At 53.5% G+C, this 25066-nt stretch overlaps 1 protein-coding gene across 3 annotated transcripts in view; it reads right to left on the bottom strand.

Moving 5' to 3' along the window:
* Nucleotides 1-25066, bottom strand: part of PDE8A (phosphodiesterase 8A) — a 147378-nt gene that overhangs the window by 17271 nt on the left and 105041 nt on the right. For all 3 annotated transcript variants that reach the window (XM_044231008.1, XM_044231007.1, XM_044231006.1), the window contains exons 12-20: nucleotides 17971-18048; nucleotides 13858-13928; nucleotides 13425-13589; nucleotides 12192-12240; nucleotides 11838-11973; nucleotides 9979-10177; nucleotides 7190-7407; nucleotides 5701-5833; nucleotides 3018-3185 (exon numbers count right to left, since the gene is read on the bottom strand). In XM_044231008.1, coding sequence (XP_044086943.1) covers nucleotides 3018-3185; nucleotides 5701-5833; nucleotides 7190-7407; nucleotides 9979-10177; nucleotides 11838-11973; nucleotides 12192-12240; nucleotides 13425-13589; nucleotides 13858-13928; nucleotides 17971-18048 — 1217 coding nt within the window. The remainder of the gene's footprint in view (nucleotides 1-3017; nucleotides 3186-5700; nucleotides 5834-7189; nucleotides 7408-9978; nucleotides 10178-11837; nucleotides 11974-12191; nucleotides 12241-13424; nucleotides 13590-13857; nucleotides 13929-17970; nucleotides 18049-25066) is intronic.

Genomic DNA, 25066 nt, shown 5'->3' with positions numbered 1-25066 from the left:
GAGAATGTTCCATGTGCACTTGAACACATATTGTTTCAGGATGGAATGTTCTTGATATATTGGTCATGGATCTGCCTGGTCTAATGTGTCATTTACAGCCATTGTTTTATTGCTGAATTTTCGTGTGGATGATGGATCATTGCTGTAAGTGCAAGGACAAGTCCTCTACTATTACTGTATTACCACTGATTACTTCCTTTACATTTGTTAATTAGCTGCTTTACATTCCCACAGTTTGGTGCATAAATAGTTACAATTGTTATAGCTTGTTGGATTGTTTCCTTTATGACTCTGTACTATCCTCTGTTTCTTGTCACAGTCTTTTGTTTCAAAGTCTATTTTGTCTTGTACAAGTATTGCTACCCTGGCTTTCTGTTCACACCTATTTGCATGATAAATGCTTTTCCATCTCTTCACTCTCAGTCTGCATATCTTCAGGTCTGAAATAAATCTGCTGGAGCAGCATGTAGATGGGTCTTCATTTTTTATCGAATCTGCCACCCTTTGTTTTCTCATTGTTTAGTCCATTTACATTCAAAATAATTGTTGATAGGTATGCATTCCTGGCCATTTTGTTGTTGTTTTGCAGTTTTTCTGGTCCTTTCTTCCCTTGTTCTCTTCTCCCACATTAATTGGCTTTTTTTTTTTTTTTTGCTTATTACAAGTTTCTGATTTGTCGTTACCATTAGGTTATATATAACACTTTATGCATACAGAATTCTTTATTAAGTTAATGGTTGCTTAAGTTTGAACCCCTTCTAAAAGCACTAAATTTTTATTCCTCTTGTTCCTAAATTTTAGGTAGATGTTGTCACGCTAAATATCCTTTTATTTTGTGGAATCCATTGATGGATTTTTATAGATATACTTAATATTACTGCTCTTGTATTTCCTACTTTTCTGACTCCTGCTTATGGTCTTTCCTTTCCAATCAAGGAATCCCCTTTCGCGTTTCTTGTAGGGCTGCTTTAACGGTGATGAATTCTTTTGTGGGTCTGGGAAAGTCTTTACCTCTGCTTCTATTCTGAATAGCAGCCTTGCTGGATATTCTTGGTTGCAGGTTTTTTCCCTTTCAGCACTATGAATGTATCATGCCACACCCTTGTGGCCTACAGACTTTCTGCTGAAAAATCAACTGGTAGCCTTTCGGGGGTTCCCTTTTATATAACTGTTTTCTTTTGCTGCTGTAAAAATGCTCCTCATGGCATTTTAATTACTGTGTGTCTTGGTATGGGCATCCTTCAGTTGATTTTGCTGGGGCCTCTCTCTGCCTCCTGGATCTGGATTTCTTTCTTTTTCTTAAAAGATTTTATTTATTGGGGCCTGGGTGGCTCAGTGGGTTAAACCGCTGCCTTCGGCTCAGGTCATGATCTCAGGGTCCTGGGATCAAGTCCCGCATCGGGCTCTCTGCTCAGCAGGGAGCCTGCTTCCTCCTCTCTCTCTGCCTGCCTCTCTGCCTACTTGTGATCTCTGTCTGTCAAATAAATAAATAAAATCTTTAAAAAAAAAAAAAAAAAGATTTTATTTATTTATTTGACAGACATCACAAGTAGGCAGAGAGCCCGATGTGGGGCTCCATCCCAGGACCCTGAGATCATGACCTGAGCCGAAGGCAGAGGCTTAACCCACTGAACCACCCAGGTGCCCCTGGATCTGGATTTCTGTTTCCTTCCCCAGATTTAGGAAGTTTTTCTGCTATTTCTTCAAATAAATTTCCTGGCCCCTTTTCTTTCTCTTTCTCTTCTGGGTCCCCATGAAATGTTTATTATACTTGATAGTGTCACTGAGTTCCCTCAGCTTATTCTCAATAGTTTTATTTTTTTATCCCTCTTGATCCAGCTTGACTGCTTGCCATGACTCTGTTCTCTAGGTCACTGATCTGTTCTTCCTCTTTTTATTCCCTTTAGTGAATTTTTAATTTTAGTTACTGAGTTATCACTGGTTGGTTCTTTATGTTTCTCTTTGCTGAGGGTTTCCCTGAGGGCGCCCACTCTTTTCTCAAGTCCAGTTAGTATCTTTATTGCCCTTATTTTAAATTCTCCATCAAGCTTATTATCCTCTTTCCACTTAGATCTCTTGTTAGGATTCTGTCCTGTTCTTTCATTTGGGACATGCTCCTCTACCTCCTCATTTTGTCTCTGTGTTTGGAAATTCAGCTACGTCTCTGCTCTTAACAGCAGTGGCCGTGCAGTACTGGTACACAAGAACCTGGTGCTGTGGGGTATCTCCTTGGGGTGCTGCTGTGTTTGCCTTCAGTCCAGGCGTCTGAAATGGCGCTCTCTGCCTGTTGTGGGCAGAGTTTGGTCTACGTTGGGAGTGGGTCTGTCCGGGGCTCGAGTTGGGTCAGACCACACTACTGCTGAGGCCACAGCTGAACTGGTATGTGTGGTTTCCTTTCCCTCTCCATGGGGCAGGAGTCACTTTGGGGTGGTGCCACCCAGGTACCCCTAAGCCCACTGATTTTTCAAGTTCCGGGTTATAAGCCCCACTGAGTGTAAGACGTTAAATCTCTGTTTTTCAAAGCCAAGTGTTATGGGGATTTGTCTTCCTGGTATGGGGTCTGCTCCCCATACCAGTGTCTGCTGGTCCCTCTCCTGGTATGGGGTCTGCTCCCCATACCAGTGTCTGCTGGTCCCTCCCTACCCTCTCGGATGTGGCACGTACGTATATGCTTTCAATAAATTTGCAAAGCTTCTAGCCATTGTATTTTTTTTTCTGCCCTACAAGAATTTTTTCTACCCAGAGAGAATATGAATGGCAGACCACAGTGTAAAAGCTGTTAAGAGAAAGTCATTAGCCCAGGATCCTATAGCCAGTGCAAACATTCTGCAGGAAGGCAGACAAAGGCATTTTCAGATAAGGGAAGCTGATCGAATTATTGGTAAGCCTATAATGCAAGCCGTGCTCCCCGAGGACAGAATTTCACTTAGCTCTCTACTTGCTGGTGGTCAGTCCCTTGCCTCTAATGGTCTTACTGTGTTTCTCTCTCAAGGAACTTCTAAGAGGCTGCGTCTCACCTGAGAAAAGTATTCTTCGGAGATGCGTGCGGCCCACTCAATGCACTGCTCCAGGGGCCGGCAGGGATTGGACACGTCCGCGCACTTGATCAGCATCCGCTTAACGAGAGTCCGGTTCTCTGGGGTCCTGAGCATGGTGTTCACGGCTTCTTCGTCTCTAGCCACCTCCTGAAACATGGGAGAACGCGATCAAAGCGGGTTCCCTGGTACCAAGCCCTGTCTTACAGGTGTGGCCCCACACACTGGAAGGCCCTGGCCAGAATCGACAAGTGAAATGCTTCATGGACCAGTAAGGAGTATAATCTGAGCCTCGAGCTCAGCCCCTCACTTGACAAAAAGGGAAACTAAGGCCCAGTGAGATCCTAGCAGGACCCGCGTGTAGAGGGTAGCACCAGCGGGCGGTCTTTGTACCCCTCCCCCTTCCGGGCTCTTCTCTCCTTCCCACTACAGATAGTGAAAAACTTATTTGTTCTAGCTCTGCTGCTCTCCCGTGGGACAGGAGCGTTTATTATGCCGCCTTAATAAAAGAAGTGAACTGTAAACTTGAAAGGTTCCTCTCCCTTTCACCAGAAGGGACCTGCAGAGCACCAGGCTCCCTTGCACGACCCAGCCCCCACCCAGTCCCATGAGAGCGATGATCTTGAGAATTAGCTGTAGCCAAGAATCAGTCTATCAAGATTGTCAGATGCAGTGTTACCTAATAATTATCATTCTCTTCTGATCTTCACTCACAAAAACTTAGTCGGCATGAAAAGCAGTATCATTTACTACTGTATTTTATAGATGAGGACACTGGGACCCAGAGCTACCCAGCTAACCCAGGGTAAGAACTTCAGGTCTACCTTTAGTTCTGGGCTCTGTCTGTCCATAGTATCCCATGCTGTCTGGGTTAAAGGAACACCACGGGCATGGATTCTGAACCTGTGGTCTAATGGCCAGGTGACTAAGGCCCCTGAAGCAAATTCAGGTTGGAAGAGGGAGCATGAGGGCAAAGAGCGCGGTCAGAGACGGCGACCAGCTAGTCTCCTCGTGCTTGCCAGAGAGCTCAGCCGTGTGATTTCAGTGATTTCAGTGAGTAACCACAATGGTCTAAAAAAGCCTGATGGGGGGCGCCTGGGTGGCTCAGTGGGTTAAAGCCTCTGCCTTCGGCTCAGGTCGTGATCTCAGGGTCCTGGGATCGAGCCCCACATTGGGCTCTCTGTTCAGCAGGGAGTCTGCTTCCTCCTCTCTCTCTCTGCCTACTTGTGATCTCTTATCTGTTAAATAAATAAAATCTTTTAAAAAAAAAAAAATAAAAGGCCTGATGGGAACAGATATGCCATTAAGATGCCCATCCAGAGCCCAGGCTGCCTGTGCCCCTGGAGAGTGCCACAGTGCACCTGGCCAAGGCTCCCTTGATAGGTCCCCTTGCCCCCAGTTTCCCAGCACCAGCCACTTCGCGTTGACCCTTCTCTCTCCAGCTGTAGGACTATGGTTCAGTCCTACAGCTGTAAACGTTCTTTCCTAGGACTCTGTCCCTCCTCTGCCTGCTCACCAGTTCATTTCCAGTCTCAGAAGTAACCCCAAGACCTAACGCAGGAGAGCTAGAACAGAATATTCGGCTGGAACCTGGGGCCTACCCCGGCCTGGCCCAGAGCAGTAGCCTGGCTGACGTGCTATCCAGGATGGCAGGAGCCGCTAAAAGAGGTTGGTGGCGGTGCTGCCGCACTGGAGACCGTGGGAAGGAAGAGAGGACAGGGGCGGGTGAAGGAAGCAGAGTTCCCAGTGGGCTTCAAATCGGGTTGAAGAGGAACCAGTGTGAAGGGGGTAATAAGCTAGAAAGCCGGGGACAAAGGCCATAACCAGATGAGTTGCAGGAGTCAGGTGGGGTCAGAATTCAAGGGCTGGTGATCCTGGCCTCACAGGATAAACCACCCCGTGCCTGGTCAGACTCTCAGCACGGTGACAGGAGGGGAGAGGAGGGCCGTGGAGAAGACCCGGAGCTGGGGCCAAGGTCCGGCGGCTGTGGGGTAGGCGGCAGGGCCTTGAAGGAAGAGGGTTCGTGAAAACAGATGCTATAGGTGCGGATCTCCCCACATACTCAGGGCCCACTTTGTCCCATGCCCACCTGTCCTGGGCCCTCAGCTTCACTCTGCCCATTCTACAGCCAAGGAAATGGGGAAGCACAGCTGGGACGGGGACTCCTCTGTCTGCTTCCTTGGCTGTGGTCTCCTGCCCAGCCAGAGGTTTCAGGTCGCCCTCGCTGGGCAGTTTTTGTGGACTCCAGGCCTCAAGTCCAGAAATGATGTCCAACAATACCGTCACCCTTGGGACCAAAGTGCAGGGTCTTTCTCAACGCCCCCCCACTCCCCGCCCCGGCATTACGGAGACCAGCAGGGGAGAGGGGATGCTGCCACAGCAGGTGCACAGTGAGGGTCGAGGGGAGACTCCAACTGACCCCGGAATGCCCAAGGAGGGCGGGGGGGGGCGAATGTGAGAATGCGCGCGTGCACGGTCCCCTCCACCTAGAGTTTGCACGTCTACTTTTGGAGGTCTTTTTTCCTGACAAGCTTGTATACTTTTTCATCCACTGGAAATTAAATCCAAGGGACCTACCGGGGAGCTTCCACAGCTCATCACCTCTTCCACCCCGTTTCCCCACAGCACACAGGGACGAGGGACCCACACAGACTCTCCTCCTTACCCCATCTGCTTCGAGCGCTGCCAGGGGCTTGTTGATGCTGTTGACAAACTTGTTGACGTGCTCGAAGTGCTTTGTCATTTCTGTGGCTAAGACCATGTCGATGATGCCCTGGCGCAGCGTCCGGTAGTCGTTCCTGTTTCAGACGACAAACCAGAGGGAGCTACGGGGACTCGTTCAGGCCAGACATGCTCCTCCCAGCAGTCGGGATCCAGGACCGCCCCGCTGTGCTGAAATTCCAGCGCGGCAGGAAGTCCCGGGGCACACTTGAAAGCAAGATCATTAGCAAGGGGAACCTGAGCGGAGGTTAGAATCCCGACTTTACAGTGCGATGTTCGTCCTTCTGGAGCATAAGGCACATAGTTCTTAGAGCAGGAGAACACAGTGCTGTGAACAAGGGCAGACATCGGTGGTTACTGACGAATGAACCGAGAGGGACCTGGAGATCCAGCAACTGCGGCGCCCAGACGCTGAGAGGGTAGACGGCAAGAGGTGCGTCCCTCGCCCTCCAGCCCTTGTTTCCATTTAGTCATTTTGTGACATTTAGCTCTGTTCAACCCCTTTTCTCCAGCCACCCCATGCTTTCCTGGGACACCACCCAGGTGAGCAGGTCCTGTGTATTATTCCAGAGCTAACTGATGTCTGCACCAGCAACCATGAATAAAGCCTCCTGCAATTCCAGAACATGGCAAAAGAGTTCTGTAAAATCAGGAATCTTTTTAAAACTCTCCCTATAAAACGTTTCTTACCAATCCAAATTAATGTCTCCGACCTGGTATTTATGAAGTCCCTCCCACAGACCGTGCCAGACACAGAAGGTACGGAGAGGAGTGAAGGGCAGTGGCTAGGGTGGCCGTACGGAACCTCAGAATCAAATCAGACATGAGCCAAGTCATGAAAATGATGCTTTAAACACATGGGAAGTGCCGTGAAGGAACCTGGCGCTGAATAACTAGCACGAGGGGTCAGGGAAGGCTTCCTCGAAGTAACACGTGAACACCCACAACACCGGGAAGCGTGCCGGGCCCAGGAGGGCAGAGTGGGGCGCTCGGAGCAGAGACGAAAGAGGACGGCTTCTCGGAGTCTCGAGCAGCTCAAGATGTCAGCATCGTACTTTGCCATCTTGAAATGTCAAGACCTAAAAGAGCTGAACCTTGAAAGCATCGTGCTAAGAGAAAGGAGCCAGTCACAAGAGCCCACACATCGGGGGCACTTCTGTTAATTAGGACATGTGTGGAACTGGCCGATCCACGGAGACAGAAGGTGACTCCGTGGGTGCCTGCGGCTTGGGGACTGGAGTGGGACCCGGGAAGTGACTGCCAACGAGTCTGAGGTGCTTTCTGGGGAGGATGGAAACGTGCCTAAGTTGACTGGGGTGACGGCCGCATAACTGGGACTATCCTGACAGCCACTGCACACGCGGAAGGAGAGAACTCTAGACTATGCGACCCGTACCTCGGGGACCAGCGTGCTCCCCGCCCAGTGCTCTCACCTCTCCATGTTCTTGAAGATATTGCATTTGTCATCTCGGGTGGTCAGCTGGAAGGCCAAGGCCGCGTGGTGGCTCTCCAGCACAGCAGTGTCATTATACAAAATGGCCAGCTCGCTTCCAGCATTGCACAGGAACGAGTTGGTCCTCCCGGGGTGGTCCACGTCGTGGATGGTGGCTGCGATGAGGGCCGCGACCTCGTCCACCGGATCTAAGGTTTGCTGCAAAGGAGAGTCCTTTCAGAATCGGGGGCATGGCCCTGGAAGCAGGGACGCCTTCTGGAGAGTTTTCCTACTGCCCTTCCACTTGAAGGGAAAAATACCCCCGATTTCTGAGAAAAGCACACGGGTAAGTGAATCCGGTGTCCCTACCTCCCCTGAGCAGCGGCTGCATGTTTGCACTTGTAAATTAGGGACCATCACCGATTCCTGGTCTCACACACGTTACACACTTAGCAACTCCGAGATGTCGTCTGCACACAGGGGTCACCTCCTCGGCCAGCCTAGCTCTAGACCCATCACAAAAAGTCTGAGATCTTGGCCCCCTGCTGGTGCTCTCTTTGTCAGGATGAGGTCAGCCTTTTGTGAGTTTGGTAAAATTATCTGGAAGTCCTCTATCATTTTCATGTCTTTTCAAGACAGGCGTTTAATGGATTTGCCGCCCAGGCACCCCGTGGGTAACACTTTTTAATTTAACCTTCAGTTACTAAATTCTAGTTTTGTTCTGTGAAGGTTAGAAAATGTACCTACGACATTCTGACGTTTATCATGACATTCGTTGTGTCCTAGAAGCTCATTTTTGGAAATACGCTATGGACACTTGAAGATCTATTTATAAATCTGTATTGATTTAAATTGAAATTCAATAGTTTTAACTTTAAATTAGTGAACTGTATATGACTTATAGCTTGACAAATGCTGTTTCAGTTAGCTTTCTAAGTGCATATTTGCATGTTATAGTAGTTCAAAACAATTACAAAAAAATCGGGCTGTCTTTATATTCTGATCCATATTGACACAGATAGCCCCCAAATTTGTTTTCATGCTCTGTAACCAGTCCTCTCTGGACTCCCAATTCTGCCTGCAGTGTTGGTCCTGAGCTTTCCTTTTAAAACTAGAGGGAGCAGCGAAAGGGCACTTGAAAGACCCAGCTCGTCTGACCACTGGGGCCCGGACTTCGCTGCTCCGTGTGTCCTTGTGCTGTCACCCTTCATGCTGTCCTCTCCCCCACACTAGTCCCCTGCTGCAGAGGATGGAAGGGGACAAAATGGGAGCAGCAGACGTGTGCCCTCTCTCTGCCTGACGGTGGCTCTGTGGGGCTGTCCCCAGATGCCAGGACACCAGGCAATGACACAGTGCCGTCTCCCCCATCAAGAAGCCCTGTTCTCAGACATAAAACCCGTGGCTGGATCCTTCTACTCTTGAGTTCTTCTGAAAGCGAAATGACGGCGCCATGGCGCTCCCTGGACCTCTGACCCACTTCGGAAGCGTGTGGATGGAAGAGGCACGAATATCTCGGAAGATCTGTGCAATCCGGCTGCTGCTCTGAAAATCTCCCTAGTGAAATCCCTTACGACGTGGAGAGCTTTCTCAGGAACTCGCTTTGGGGGTGGACAGTCCCATTCCACAACGGAAACCTTCCTTCTGTGAAACTCTTCTCATCCCTCTTTTTCTTGCTGCCTCAAAGCTGGGGCTCTAGTTGCCAGACAGCGCCCGGGGGGGAGGGGGGCGGCTCCAAGCCAGGTGACCAGCCACCAGTAGGGGCCAGTGGCCCCTGCACGGACTCAGTGGAGCAGGACAGACCAGCTGTGCAATGCAGCACCTGGACCAGTTAGCAGAAGTCCGAGTACCCAGACGCAGCCATCCCAGGAGCAGCCCCACGCAAGGGGCGCACGGAAAAGGGGCATCGAGATCAGTACCAGGGCTGGGGGGACAGTCCAGGAAGGCTCCCTGGATTAACAAAGGCTGGGATGGATCCCTGAAGGGCAGCTGGGACACAGGAAGCCTGGAGCAGCCAAGGGAACAGCACGGCCAGGGCAGGAGTGTCAGGAACCACAGGGGTTTAGCGTGGCCTACGAGGTGCCTGGGTGTCGGAAGCCTTGACCAACCCAACTGTTTCGGTCCTGCAGGAGGCAGGGAGCCACTGCTGGGAACAGCATGGTCCGCTGTGCTGGCAGCGGTGTGGGGGGAGTTCCACGGGAGGCCTGGGCAGGAGGGCTCCAGTGCTCCCGGGGAGAGGAGAAAGCAGGGCCCTCGCTAGGACAGCAGCAGGGCCGTCACAAGGTGGACTCCGGGTGACAAGGTCACGGACCTACTGGATGACATGGGCTTGGGGAGAGGAGAGAACAGAAAATGCTTCCAGGTTTCTGACCGGTGTGTCCTTGGCTGATGGAACTCCAGCCCGGGCCAGCAAGCCCAGGTGGGAGCAGCGCTGGGCGAGGATGAACTTGGCCTCCAACCCCGCTGACACAGCGGGATGGGCTGGGGTGCCTAAGGTCTGCGGGCTCACGGGGCACCTGCAGACACATTGCTGCCAACTAACCATTCTGGTGGGTTTCCTCCCCGGGGACCCATCCGCTGCTCACGCTCTCACCAAAGAGCTGGGCTCACGTCATGAGTTAACCCTTCAAATCCGCGAGCCGCAGTGCAGCCTGCTGGCCGACTTCCCAGGGCCGGCGGAGGGGGCAGACAGGTGGGGATCCCCGGCAGTGCCCCCCCACAGAGCACCCCGGGAAGGTGGAGGCCCCGGCCGCCGCCCCAGCCCTCCAAGCCCGGTACACCCACACAGCTCACCTTTATCCTCTCTTTGCACAGAAAGTAGGCAGTGGCGTGAAGCACGTCGGCCGAGTGTGTCGAGTTGTGGTACGGGTTGGAAGAGTGGTAATTGGCTTCAATAACCTGCAACCACGATCGCAGCGTCGTCTCGGAGCAGTTCAAGAATTCACAGATTCCGAAGCGAGCAAACATTTTGAGACCAAGATAAATCAAAGGCCTGCGGAGTAAAACATGCCTGGCCTTAGAACAAAGGAACAAGCCAAGTGCTGGGAGCCCTGAAGAGGTGGAGACCCAACCCGCGGAGAGGAGCCAGCCTTCAGTGCGCGTGCACACAGCGAGGGGGGCTCGCCCGAGTGGCGCAGGACGGGGGTGTCCTTTCTCCCAGCAGCTGCCAACCGCGGCTGGCGCCCAGGCCCAGCTCTCCGTCCGTGCTCCCCACGGGCTGGGGTGAGGTGTGCTCACCGCCTCCCTTCCTCATTCAGACTTCTGCTTGCACCAGCAGATTCCTCAAAATCAATGTGATGCCAGGCTTGAACCCTAGCCTTGCCCTTGCTCTTGCTGGACCCGTGTTATTGGCCAGAGGTCCTTCTAGAAGCAAGTAGCACTTTCTGAAGGCAGCATGGTCACCTGCCATGGAGCGGTCTCAATAATCTGGAGGGGGGGGGACGCCTGGGTGGCTCAGTTGGTTGGACGACTGCCTTCGGCTCAGGGCGTGATCCTGGAGTCCCGGGATCGAGTCCCGCATCAGGCTCCCAGCTCCATGGGGAGTCTGCTTCGCTCTCTGACCTTCTCCTCGCTCATGCTCTCTCTCACTGTCTCTCTCTCTCAAATAAATAAATAAAATCTTTAAAAAAAAATAATAATAATCTGGAGGGGGGGCCACAGTGTGAGGAGGTCTTCCCCGAGAAGTTGACCCACAGGCCACCAAGCTGCACCCTTCCTTGAGAAGTTACCTCAATCCAGCATCTGGCCTTCAGCTTGGAAGGTCCAGAAACGGCTCTACTGAGGCAGGGTCCTGAGGCCAGCAGGCTCACAGGGTTTGAACCGACCTGCTGTGGCCCGAATCCCACGAATGCAATGTCACAGCCTGTGGGCCAGGTGCTCAAAGATTCGTTTACTATCCTTTCTACTGTCCTTGCCCATGTGGGGTACACGGGAACGATAGACCAGGCTGACTCCTGGTGAGCACAAGGGAAGGGCACGGCTGTCTTGGGGACAGTCTCTGGGACAGAGCGGAAGGAGATCTGAAGAGTTAGCTATCCTGTGACCCAACAGAGCACACCTCTCCCGTGGCTGCCCTCTGGGCCTGGCCAGGTTCAGGGCCCCACCACCTGACAGGGCAGCCTTCCCCGTGTGCCAAGTCAACAGCACCCCTAGGGCCAACTGCTCTTTTCCAGCAAGGTACAAATCAGAAGGTAAAAATCCAGTCGCACCCCGACTCCCTGTGAGCACACCCGCATCAGGACAACTGGAATTCTGGGTGTGTCTCCCGGACTGTCACCAACACAGCAGTTGCGATCTGGGGACAGCTCTTAGCAAATGCGTCTGTGTGTTTCTTACTGAGTTCTAGCCTCTGAGTGGGACTCTGTGCTGCTGTCTCACGCGTACAGGAAAACTAATCCCCATATTTCATAGGAGAAACCTGTGCCACTTGGAGAGGGTAGGTCACCTGCCCTGAATCTGCTGTCTCTGGGAGTCGTGACCCGGCCGCCCTCCTGATCCCACGGAGGCCCAGGCCATCAGGGGCACCCGCTGACCAGCTCCTCTTTCCAGAACTGCCGCCTCTGACGCTTCAGCTCTGGAAGAACCACACTCCTTGGACGGCTTTCTCCACAGAGGCCCTTGGAGCCACACTGTGTGTCTGTGGGCGGACTCACCTCTTATGTGTGGCGGCCTCCAGTTCAAAAATATCGAAGTCCCAGCGCTCCTCGTTCTCCATGGCCCGCGCGATCCGCGGGGGGACGTCGTGAAGGGAGATGGGGCTTATCACACCGCTGGGCAGCTGCTGAAGGCCTGCACGGGGACGTGGTTTGGGGACAGAGTTAACAGGCTTTACCGGAATTGCCGCTCCGAGGGCAGCTGCTTCATTCCCGCGGTCTGCAGGATATACTGAGAAACTTGTTGCTAACGAGAAGAACTAACTGAAAACCTGACTGGAAAATCTGTTCCCGTTATTTCAGTGTCACTATAGTATTAACAGTGCTCCAGAAAGTTAAGAAGTTAAAACTTACTTTTTGTTGAGAGAACATACTCATTCCCGGACAGTCTTCGCAAACCATCCTGATAAAAATCAAGGAAACAAGAAGAGAAGTCAGAACTGCTCTTTACTTCTTGAGAACAGCGGGGCAGTCGGCTCTCGAGGAGGGCGGAGGGCAGCCTCTCCACCCCGGCGCCCGGCGCTCCCCTGTGGGGACAGGACTCGATCACCCGATGCCGGGAAAACCGGCTAAGCTCAGGGGCCGCAGCAGCGGGGTGAGCTTGGGCGAGGCCCCAAAGCCCAGCATCGCTGGCGGCCCTCAGGCCTCTCTGCTCCAGTGTCTCCCGGACAACCGGCCTCTGCCCTCCAGCCTCCCCCGCCACTTCTTGCCCCCCTCCTTACCACCCGGGACATCCGCGTCCCCTGGCAAAGTGGATTCTTCTAGGCCTTGTACACTCACCGAGCCCCCTCGCTGCCCTCCCCACTGCAGCAGCCCCCAGCAGGCCTCCCTCGCACCTGTCCCCTCTTCCCCCGACCCCACCCCCCGTCACTTCCATCCCTCACCTACGGGCTGGAGGTGAGACAAGGCCGTGGTTAGACATGACCGTCCCTGGAGCCACTACAGCACAGCTGTCTACAACCTTGTTTTTAAGAAGTCAAGTGAGCTTCACTGGGAGGAGAGAGGAGTTGGCTTTGGGTTTTTTTGGTGCTAGTGAGGAGGTGAATCTTCCTTCAGACCTGACAAGAGGTGACGGACAGCTACAGAATGATCGGTTTCCCACAAAGCAGACCACTGCTGGATGGGCTGGGGGCCTCCAGGACCTCTGAGAGCCCATGGTCCGAAGCCACCAAATCCACACAGGGTGCTCTGGAAAGAAACCAGACCCTACACCCCCTGGGGCCCCTTTACGCATACGTGGTCTTTCTGTGTCGTCGTTTGGTATGGAACATTTTACATACATATTTCTTCTGCCCTAGTTTTCAAAATCTTTAAAATAATGAAGTTTTACTTAATTTCCTCCTAGGGGCCCTAAGCAAAAATGGAGCGCCCAGCCCAGCAGACTGTCTAGAACATGCTCCTCCCTTCTCTGCTTGGAGCTGGGATCTCCCTGGGCGGCAGGCCACAGGTGGGAGAGCAGGGCTCTGGTTTGGGCCTCGGCCGTGCCCTGCCCACAACGCTCTGCGCAGGTCCGACGGTACCCAGATGACCCCTGGGAACACAGACGACACCAGGAGGCTCTAGCCAGCAGCCGCCAACTGTACTTACAGACACTAAGCCCCCAACGAGGTCGTTGGCATGAGGATCGTCATCCTTAGCACCAAACTGCGGTGAGTATAACTCAGTGGTTCTCAGAATTTCCAGCACACGGTCCAAGGCTTCCGTCACAGGCACGGGGCTGCTCTCCTGGGCAGCATTGATTATGTTGATGACCTACACGGGGGAGAAAAGACGCGAGTTTCGTAACCTCACGAACAGTGGGACAGCAACCCGGAGGGGCAGGCGGGGCGGTGCTCAGGCTAACTTGGGACTGGCCTCAGTGCTCATGCCCCACATCCCCTCTCCTTAGAGAAGCCCACTCCCTACAACGGGGGGGGCATTATTATGGCTGCAGGCCTGCTTCCTCTCATGAGAAACCCTCAACCCGGGAACAAGGGCCTTCCGTGCGGGCTTGGGGGAGAGGGCCCACCAACTGCCCCACCTTGGTGATGGGCGCCTCGATCGTCATGGAATGTATCCGGGCCATGGAGGAGTGTCGTCTCTGGCTGCCACCTGAGGAGAGACCACATGACGCGCACAGATCAGGGTATGTATGGCCCAGGCACCTGTTTGCTGACCGCTGAGGGCTCTGGGCCCTCCCTGGCTACCCCCTGCCCCTGCCCCCGCCCAGGCCTCCGCGGGCCCAGCTGCATGATGAAGGGCCAGGACCGGAACTGCGTGTCCAGAACGGCGGCCAGCCCATCCCAGCAAGCCCGGGGTCTGGCAGAACCAACTGTGCTTCCTTCAGTCCTAGGCACTAGGATGCACGTGCCCCCGCCCAGACTGAACTTCTGATGTCACAGGCCAGAGGAAAAACAGAGGAAACAATCTAGCAAGTCAAGGCCAAACAGTTAGCCTCTTTCTGCATTTATAACAATAAGGCTTTTAATATTCAGCTTGCCGCTATCCAGGAGCAAAAAGGTTCTGGAAGACAATGCCACACAGGCTCTTTGTTTCATACGTGGCAGGAGCAATAAACACAATTTCCCATTAACTGAAATATAGGAGTTGTTGTTTAAATTTCTCAAGGCACCTTTTGGTGCTTTTCCTCTACCGGAGATAGGCGGCCAGTCTGAGGCTCTGAGTGTGCTCATGTCCTGGTGCTCCCGTCCAGACACGGCTCCTCCGGGGTAAAGCAAAGGCCGGGCACTGTCCAGGCAGGAAGAAAACACACACATAGAGTTCTGTGTGTCTGCCTGAAAGGCCCACTGTCAGGCCACATGCTGTTTACCACACGCAGCCCCATGGCCTGATGCGTCAGCCTCAGTTCCCCAAACCGAGGTGTAAGTGGCAGTGGAGGGCACGTTTCGCCCACTCGGGGCTCGGAAGTGCTTTCAACCTGGGGACCCACATCACTGCTTACCTCTCGTTTTGATGACCAGCATGTGGTGGCCAGTTTTCTGTTCTACCCGGTAAGGTCATCGAACCAAAAATATAAACCACTGTTTCATCACTATGTCATGAAAGGAGCTGGTCTCATTTAAAACCATCATGAAAGTGACATAGGCTTATAAAAATGAAACAACAGTATGAATAAAGTGAGGAGAACTTCGGGGCACAGAGTCTGCCCTGACTGTGCAGAAAGTCCAAATGAATCTGCAAACATTACTGCAACAACTGGTGACCAAGTTTATTGAGGTTCCTGGGAAAGGCAACAGTCTAGTAGACAACAGTCAATTCTAGTTCCACACTAGCAACAAACCATTAGAAATTGAAATAGAAAACACCAATATGAAATCATCAAAACCCACCAATATTTAGGAATATATGTAAGACAAGACATGTAGGATTTATACACGGAAAACACAAAACGCTACTGAGAAAAAATAAAAGCAATCTGAAGGGAGACACAGAAGGCATCCGAGGTTTGAAAGACTCAGTCTCACTGAAATTACCTCTTTCCCTAAATTGATCTACAGATTCGAGATTCCCCAGATACAACCCCAGGAGGCGGTGAGTGTGTAAACTCACAAGCTGATGCTAACTGTGGAATGGAAACACAGAGGGCCTCGCAAGCCAAGACAGCCTCGAGCAACAAGAACTCCTACTGGAGGCCACAGCAATCGATGGTGGGATCAGGGCACCTGCAGACTGACAGAACAAGGAAAACCGAGGAGTCCAGAAAATGACCCCATATTTATAGTCATCTAATTACAATAATGGCGCTGCTGCAAAAGATGTTTTTTTCCATATGGTGATGGATTTCCATGTGGGGAGAAAATTCATCCTTGATCCCTATGCTCACCAGATAGAAGAATTAATTTGAAATGAATCACAGACCTAAGTGGAGAGATAAAACCATAAAGCTTCTACAAGAAAAAAAGGGAGAATATCTTCATGACCTTGGGCTAGAGGAAGATTTCTTGAACAGGACACAGAAAAGCACCAGCTAGAATAGAAAATGATAAAATAAGCTTCACTAAAACTAACAACTCCTGTTCACATTAAGGGCCATCAAGAAAGTGAAAAGGCAAACCACGGACTAACAAAATAACTTGTGCTGCACAGAATCCAAGAGACCCACATCTAGAATGAAGAATTCCTACCAACCAGCGAGATAATCCAACTATAAAAACAGGCAAGATATGTGAACAGCACTTCACAAGAGAATGTCAAAATGGTCTCTAAGCGTATGAAAGGGGTACCCCACCTCATTCGTCATCAGGAAAATTAAAACTGAAACCATATCCACCAGAATGGCTACAGCATGAAATGCCGAGGTAACGAAGTCTGGTAGGTCTCAGAGCAACGGGACCACACATACACGTCAGCAGAGGGCAGAACGTGGGACAGCACATTGTGGAGAGACGGCTGCAGCTGCCCAGACACCCAGCAATTCCACTTCTAGCTAGGACAGGAACGCCTAGAACATCCGCGCAGCCTTATTCTTACCAGCCCCGAAGAGGGAAGAGAACACGCCCGCGAATGAGAAAGGATCAACAGCAACCCCTCCCTCCAACAGAGCTCTGTGGCACAGCAGAAAGGACCAACTCTTGGCCCATCTAACCATACGGAGGCAAAGAAGCCAGAGGTCAGTGTGCAGGCCGAACAATCCCATCTCTTTGAAGCACAAGAAGAGGCCAAACGGGCTTATGGCGGGTGCTGGAAATCTAGGGGCTGCCTCGGTGTGGTACAAGGTGTGTGTTTTCTGTATCTGCTTTGTGTGGTGGTTACTCAAGTGTATGGAACTGTCAAAACTCATGGAACCACTTAATACCTGAATTTCACTGTGCAAACTGTAACTCAGTTAAAACGAGTAGTGATTAAAAACCAGAAACATGGGGAGCTGGGGTGGCTCTGTCGGTTGGGTGGCCCACTCTTGATTTTTGGCTCAGGTCATGATCTTAGGGTCTTGGAATTGAGCCCCAAGCGGGGCTCTGCCCTCAGCTTGTGGATTCTCTCCTTCTCCCTCTGCTGCCCCCCTGCTCCAGTCCCCTCCCCCTCTGTCTCAAACAAATAATCTTTTAAAAAAACCCCACAAAACCCAAAATACTAAAATAAACTGTTTACCTCTTAAAAATACAGAAACAGACCAAGTCATCCCGAGGACGAATATGGGAAGAACATGGGAGGAAGACTGTTGTGGCTGGGGATGACCCTGTCACTGCCCCGACTCTGCCCAAGAGCCATGGGGGGGGCACAAGTGAGGGCCATAATGAAGAAGGTGGTGGCAGCTACTGCCCCCCTCCCTTGCCAGGCACCCTCAAGTAACGGTCACACAGCCCTCCATGGGCAGCATAAAACTGTCCCCATTTCACGGTGAGGAAATGGAAGCACAGAAGTCTACCCCCAAGGTTGTACACAAAGGAAATGACCTTGGAACTGGAATCAAGGTCATTCTGAGGCCAAAGCCCACGCTTTGGCTGGTGACACCACATGGCTCCCCTGGCAGCAGGGTGGGGCTGTGTTTTCTGAGCCTCAGGACAAACCTGAGGGCACTGGTCTCCGAGGTGGAATCTGAGTTGCTACCTCCCTGGAAAGCTGTGGCTTTTCCCTCCTACGGACCAACACCATGTGCTTCCCATTCCTCTCTGGGTCCAAGACAGCACACACCCAGCAGGAGTATTTGCCTCCACACTGTATTAGTTCAGATCACTTATCTCTGTAATCTTAAAAAGTTATATTCCACTTAAAAGTTAAATAGTATCTGTTTAGTAAGAGTCTGTCACATGCCCAGAGGCCGCTCACCTCCCCACCAAAAGGTGTTTCCATGGCAAAGTGCCACCCATAATGGAGTATATGAAGAATTTCCAAAGCATTTTGGGTTCCCCACACAAGCACAGCAGACACACGGACAGCCTCTGCTGGTGACAGTTTAGAAAATCGACTGTAGGACAGCTAGTAAAATGTGTTTTTCTTTATTCCCGAAGTCCCATCAAAAGGCTGAGAACGGAGCCCACTGCCGGGCGTCTGAAGAAGGGGAAACGGACACAGGCTGCTGGAGTAGCCCTCCCCTGTCCTGACCTGCAGGGGGCAGTGACCCAGAGAGGAAACTGGGGACGAATGTCAGGTATTCACGTATCCAACATCTTCTCCTCGCGTCTTTGTCACCTACCTTCACTTGCTCGAGAAGCAACCGTTCTGACATCTAGTGAGCTCTTCCTTCTGTCTTTGTGTTTGCCTGACTGATTATCTGTGGAAACAATTACACTATAAATCACCTCTTCGAAAGGATTTTAACAACAAATTACAAATTACAGATCTAAAATTTTTCAGTAACAAAATTTAGGAATTGGAACACCAATTAAGAAGTCACAAAGTCAATAAAATGCCCAGAGATGAAGATTTTATTTTGACCCATGAAGTTTTAAGTGGAGGTGGAGGGGGTGACTTTCTCAAAATGTCCCACCTTGTACAGTCATGAACAAAGGCTTTACAGCTTCCAGATTACATCATTATAGAATTCTGGATGTAAACTGAAAACTCAAAAAATGAACTCGGGAAAATTTTTCCCATTACGCTTCCATATAATCGACTGAAATGGTTAAAAAAAAATGATTCTCACCCATCCTTACCCAAAGGGAAAAAAAATTTTCTTACAGCACGTGTTTTATAAAAATGTCCCAGGGAAGACCGTACCTCTCTTTTCAAGCCATAGGAAACTGTACTACAGGAAGCACTATTGGGATCTGCTTCAAATGACAGCTTCTCTCTCTCCCCACTGCGCCTACTTCTGTGAGTGGTGCCACTGGTTTTCCAGGCTCAAGAGGGGCTGTCTTTGACTCCCCCCCGACCCCATGCCAATCAACGACAAGGCAGAGCTGACCTCTCTCCCAGTCCCCTCCTCTGGGCACCTGCTGGGGTTACACCGGGTGCTGAGCCCCTCCAACCTGTCCCCATTTCACAGACGAGGAAACCGGGAGCTGCCCTGCTGCGGAGTGAACACCGAGCTCAGCCCCCCCAACCTGCAGGCTGCATCTTCCCTGCCTTCCCCTGGCTCCCTCCCCCGGAGCCCCTGCTCAGCAAGAGGATCGGAACAGGGCCGCCCCCCGCCCCTCCGTATACCTCCCCCCAACAAGCAGCCACTTCACTGGTATTTGCTACATTCTCTACGTGGGCACTGACAGTGACCTTGTCACTTGTCAAGTCACTTGTCACCTCCTTGATGCTGAAGAACAACCTGACTTGACTATGTATGTACTAGACACACTGGCCAGTCTTTCTGGAAATTCCTGGTTTGTGTAAATCCACACTCTCCTGGTTTTCTGTCTCTTTACTCTTCCTCCCTAATCTTCCTGTCTTCAGCCCTTCTTGTCTTCCCAGACTACACGTCTCCTCGGGAGAGCTCACTTCCTCCTTCAACCAGCTCCTGTGATGCTCTCGTCCCAAGCTTCTCCTGAGAGCCAGACTCACACCTCAGCCGGCCACTGACCACCAGCCACAGCCGTCGGACACCCCTTGGCACTTCCGGTGCACTCATCATCGTCCCCCAGATCCGCTTAAGTTGGAAACAGGTCGTAGCCTTCTCCCTTCCTCTCCCTCAACTCCTCAGCAAAATATACGCCTTCAATCTACCCCTGCTCCGTCCCTGTCCTAGCTCGGACACTCGCCATCCTCCTCAGGATGACGATGACAGCCTCCCTCACGGGTCCCGCCGTCCTCGAGGTGATCCTCCTAAACCAAAAATCCGACCAGAGCACGCGCCCAGTGAAGACCGATCAATGGCTCATCATCATTTTGAGGCCACGACTTGAACTCCCCAGTGTGCGCCCGACCCTGGGCACCTGCACCTCCTCTCTCCGGCCACCCAAGTACTCACGCTAGTTCGTCTCGCCACCTGCTGTGCCTCGGTACCGACCCCTTACCTCCACCGGGAACGCACCCCTCCCACGCCGCCGCCACCGGTGAACGCGCCCTCCTCTCCGAGGAAGCAGTGAAGATGCGGTGTGGGTGCCGTAACCTTTGGGAGCGTTCCCCTGATGCCTCCCTGCAGCCCCCAGCGTCACCAGCAGCCCGCTCCTTTCCTGTCTGCCCTCCTCACCAGCTAGATAGAGAGGACACCGGGGCAGAAACCGCCTTCCGCTCCTCCCTCTCTTCCGGGGGGGGGGGGAGTGGCTCTGCCTCGCAAGCAGCAGCCACTCGACAGACCCCTGCACCTCCCCGGGCACGGACGGCCCCTGCGCTTGCCGGCTGGAGGCCAAGGACAAGACAGGCCGTTCGTCACGGCCTGCTGCTCACCTCACCTGCTGTAATCTCTCCAGATGCTTACTCCCTAAAATTGGAACAGCCCCCACCCCCGCCAGCCAGCCACAGAGCCCGGCCTGTCTCCTTCCTGAGCTCTGCCCCCCGCACCCCCCAGGAGCCGGCTGGGAACGTACTAAGGGCGCTCCTGCATGCACATCCACTGGGCGCCTCCCCTGTGCTGGGCCCTACGCCAGGCATTAGGGCTACAAAGACAAATAAGGTCCGGTGCAGGTCCACCATCAGGCTGGGATGGAGGGAAGCCAAGGATGGAGGTGCAGGACCGGCTCTGAAGGGCGGAAGGAGTCCCGAGGAGAAAAGGCAGGTCCTCCTCTGGGAAGGGGCGGTGAGCAGATGAGGTAGGTTTGTAGATGCAGCCAAGCAGAGGAGGAGGCATTTCCAGGAGGAGGAAGCTGCTCGTGCCTCCGGAGCAGAGTGTGGCTACGGAGAAGGAAAACGCACTGTGCGCACCAAGGACAGGAATGTGGCAAAAGTGGACGGAGAGAAGCAGGCTTTCGCTTGTGCTGAACATTTCAGTTACTTCATCTTCCTGCTCTCAATGCCGCACTCAGGTCCCTGCCGGCCGCCGGGGTCCGAGAGCACCGTGCGGACCAAGCTCTGGCCGCCGGAGTGTGACAGCACGTGCAGACCGAGCTCAAGCGGCTCGGGTCTGCGAGGGCCGGGGGGAGGCGGCTCGCAGAAGCTGATTTGGGGACCGCTGTGGGAAGAATGCGGGATTCACAGCCAGGCCGCAAGCCCCAAAGGAGCACGAATCCAGGCCCCTCACCTAGTGAACACACCCCAAACACCGAGGGCTCGAGGCACCGGGCCGACGAGCGGACAGAAGCGTAAGCAGGCCTCCAGAGACCAGGGCGCAGGCTCAGCACCGCCTGTGACTTCAGCTCTCTGCTCGCGGTCTCCCTTGCCAGGAAGCGCGATCCGTCCACACCGCCCCACGGCGTGAGCAGGCAAGCCAGGGCCCCACGGAGCAGTGGCGAGGGCAGCGGCAATGTGTGCGAACAGCGGCCACCTCGCTCCCACGGCAGGGGGAGCTCCACCTGGGACACCAGGAGGCCGAGAACCAGTGTCCGGCAGCGCTTGCCGGAAACACAGCAGACTTTCAGAGAACTCTCTGGGACCCTCTCAACAGTTTGAGCATTTGGGGAACGCTTGCTCTGCCCTGGGCCCACAGACCCCTGCAAAGGCCGCCACTGGTCAGCTCTCCTTCCCCCTGGCCTCTCCGCCTCCTCCACCGGAGACAGACTGCCTGCCCCCAGATGCAGGCTAGACCCCGAGTCCTGCCAGCGGCCGAGGCAGCCTGTGGCCATGGGCCCGACGCTGGCAGCAGCCCAGAACACCCGGAAGAGACGCTCACGTCCCATGCCATGCTGCGGGGCCACCACCCGTCACCGGACAGGGGAGGCCTTCCCCGGCCCTCGCCGCAGCCTCTGCGCTACCCCACCGCTGACCCGTGAGGCTGGGGGGCAGGTTTCCCACCAGCACAGACGCGCGCTGCCTGGCACACGGGGGCTGTGCGCGGAACCCTGGCTGCACGAATGACCTCCACGCCCCTCACTGTCTGCTACTGCGGGGCTCCCACCCACAGCGCTAGTCTCCTCGCCACCCCCCCCCAGGAGTACTGTGCCCCAAGGCTCTGGCCACTTCGAAGCCACCGCACATCTCCATGGGGCTGTTCCAGGCACCCCAGTGGACCAAGCAGAAACCTAACTTGCTGAGCTTTCCCCGCACAAACCCGCTCTTTCTCCCACACTTCTCAGTTCCATTCACGTCATGCAGTGGCCAAGTAAGAAGTCGTGGGGACCGTCTCTAGTGCTCTCTCTTCATCTGTCGTACTACGGGTTATCCTGAAGTACCTCGGCAGGTACTTCACTTTCTCCACTACATCACCAGGATTATCTTTCCCAGAAGGGTCCCCTTTTCATGCACCTATTTAAGGGAGACTCCTCGGCCCTCCTCTGCTTACAGGATGCGATCCAAGCTGGCCTGATCCAGCCTTGCCTGTCCTGACAGCTTTGTGCGTGCAGCCTGTCCCTCTAGGAATGCTCTTCCTGTCCTTGGACTGACCCCCTCTCTGTCCCAGACACAGGCTCAACCACTATGTCATCCCTGCTGGGAAGTGCCTCCCCATTCACCCCTGCTGCAGGACAAAGTACGGTCCATTCAAATTACTGCTTCCGTCCGCCCGAGAGCAAACTCTACTTCCATCTCTGTGTGCCTAAAGCCAGGCTCTGAGCTCGGTCCAGACCACCTCCAGGTTTAGAAACTGGACGGTGCCACATTTAGTGTCTTTGCTGAGACACGGTATCATGTAAAAACAATTCACAGGCCAGGAAAAAGGGGCTGTAGGCTGGGAATGTATCAGTTTCCTGGACACCCAGGATCTGAGCCCCCTTTCCCACGACTCCCACTACAGAAGGGGGATGGCAAGAGACTCCCTTACTCCATTCAGTGTCAGCAACACGGCATTAAGTGACCTAGGCCGGCCAAAGGACTGCTTCTACCGGAGTCCGGAGGACAGCAGGTGGGACAGGGAAGCAAGGCTGGGAGGGAAACACTGCCACGGTGCCGGCGGCAACATGGCGCCTGGACACCAGCAGAGCCTCAATGGCGCATCGTGGTGCTCGGCGGCAAGTTTTTCACAGCAGGGAGGGTTGCCCAGCTTCCTGCCGTTCCTGTTCTTCTTCTCAGACTGATTCGTAAGCTTTTTTGTCTAATGTGGGAGTCACCAATTTCCTTCCAGTAACTCCTTTTCTGCTTTAGAAGTGCTTATGCTGTGTGGAACCAGGGATCCTGGCTGGTCCACGGTCTACGGCAGTGTCACTGCCTTCCCAAGGCAAGATATTCGGAAGTCTTTGGGACATCAAGGTGCGTACACTGCTGGGGTGGGAGACCTGGCAGCCACCCAGCTCCTCAGGGTGTGATGGGGAAGACTCCAAAGTGGGCGCCGACCAGGGACGTGACGCAACAGGCCAGCATGAAGGCTCCCCTTGTGTAACACGGAGGACTGTGGCACTGACTCCGCTGTCCATTCCCTGCTCTGCCGTTTCCTGCCTGCCCAACAGAAGTGGCATTCAACCCTTCTGACCCTTAGTTTCTCTCTCTGTAATAAAGGGGTGTTAATAACAGCCATGCCTACTTCACAGAGCTCTTCTGAGAGGGGAAAAAATCCAAGTCAAGGCACCCCGTGACCTTGCAGTATGGAGAGTCACTTTCCTGGCAGAGGCCTACGATTGTGGCAGTCTCCATCCTGGTGCCTGCAGCCCTGCAGTTTGGCGTCTGCCCTCACTGCCCTCCTGACCCCACACTTCTGCAGGTCCTAAGTGTGTTCTAGGATGCAGAAGCCAAGGTGCCTCTCTGCCTCTATACCCCTCCCTCCGTCTCTGTGTGCTCCAAGCTTCCTAGTTCTCTCCTCCCCCAACCTTGGTAACTCCCTCCAAACACTGCCCCCTCCCCGCCCCGTCCTGCCCTCTCTTCTTCCCCATCCCCCCTCCCAGGCACCACCTAGTCACTTCCACACCTGAAACACTTACAGTTGCTTCGCTGGCCAGAGTTTACGTCTCTGGTCCCCACCTCTCTGGAGAACCCAGGAGTAAGGGTGCTGGTACACAACAGAAAGTGGCAGAAAGCACAAACCCGGGACCTCAGGAGGAACACTTTCCACATCCATCCTGCCCAGCCCTGGGGCCACGCATTCCATCTCCAGACCCACAAACTGCTGCTCCCACAACTCCTTCCTGCCTTCCTCTCTCTGGTCCCACCACCATCATGTGGCCTCTGCCCTTTCCCTCCTGGTATCAGCTTCTTATGCTGTGGCTGATGCCTCCTCCCCTCCAGCCTATGGCACTGCTGGGATTCCTGTCTCTGCTCCATACTTGTTCTAAGAGATTCTTAGAGGTTCTTAGAGCTCAGATGCCATCACTCATCCTGCTCAAAATCCCTCAGACTCCCACTGCCTACAGACAAAAATCCTCTTCTCCTTAACCCCAATTCCGCTTTCCATGCTGACCGGTGAAAATTTAGTCCTGCTCTTTCTCGAACATGCTCTGACTTTTCCCTCTTCTAGAACTGTTTTTACTTCTGGGATGCTTTTCCTTTCGCACCCGTCTCCTTATTTGAGTCTACGTCCCCTCGCTGGGGTTTTCACCTCCCCCTCGGGGTCACCATGGCACCACTAGCCCTTTCCCACCCACTACTCAGCACTCCTTATCATCGCTCTTCCCCTATCGACAGGTCTCTCCTCTTTCCAGGTGAAAGCCCTGCCTGGCCCTGGAGGGAGCGGGCCATCAGGATTCCAGTGCCAGCTCTACCATGTCCTACATGGACTATCCTTGGGCAAATCATTTAGCCCAAAGGGAACTTCATCCATAAAATGTCTACCCACTGGCTCACTGCAAGGCTTCAATTAAATACGCTGACATTTTGTGCAGGGGGTTTTGTGCAGAGTAAACGCTCAGGAAAACACAAGGGATGCAGTCCTGGAATGAATGAATGAATGCTCTGGTGCTGCAGAACAGCTAAGGGGCGGACGCTCCTACAGGGAAGCTGGGTGACCCCAGTGCCACCCGGCCCCAGCAGGCAGCTGTCAAACCGCCTCGGGTATGACACACAGCCTTGGTGTGGAGCTGCAGGACCTGGGCCCCATCACAGCCCGGCCCGTCACCGGGGACCGCCCAAAGAGGAAGGTGGCTTGCTGAGGCCCCGGCATATGCTGGGCACATTCCAGGCCAGCAAGAAACAGGTGCAGGAACACGACATGGGGATGAGTGGGTGGTATCCGAGGCACGACAGGGGACAGGTCTGAGGAGAGCCAGTCTGACGGGGTCCAGCGACCTCCCCCTCGGCTGGAGGGGCTCTTGTCAGGAGATGCAGATGCCCCTGCTCAAGGGCTGTCTGTGGTCTGACACCCAACACTGTGGCCTTGTACAGCGCAGGGGAAGCCCACAAGTCAC

The sequence above is a fragment of the Neovison vison genome, chromosome 13 (assembly GCF_020171115.1).
Source record: "Neovison vison isolate M4711 chromosome 13, ASM_NN_V1, whole genome shotgun sequence".
Taxonomy (NCBI): Eukaryota; Metazoa; Chordata; class Mammalia; order Carnivora; family Mustelidae; genus Neogale; species Neogale vison.
This window is presented reverse-complemented; position numbering and strand designations above follow the sequence as displayed.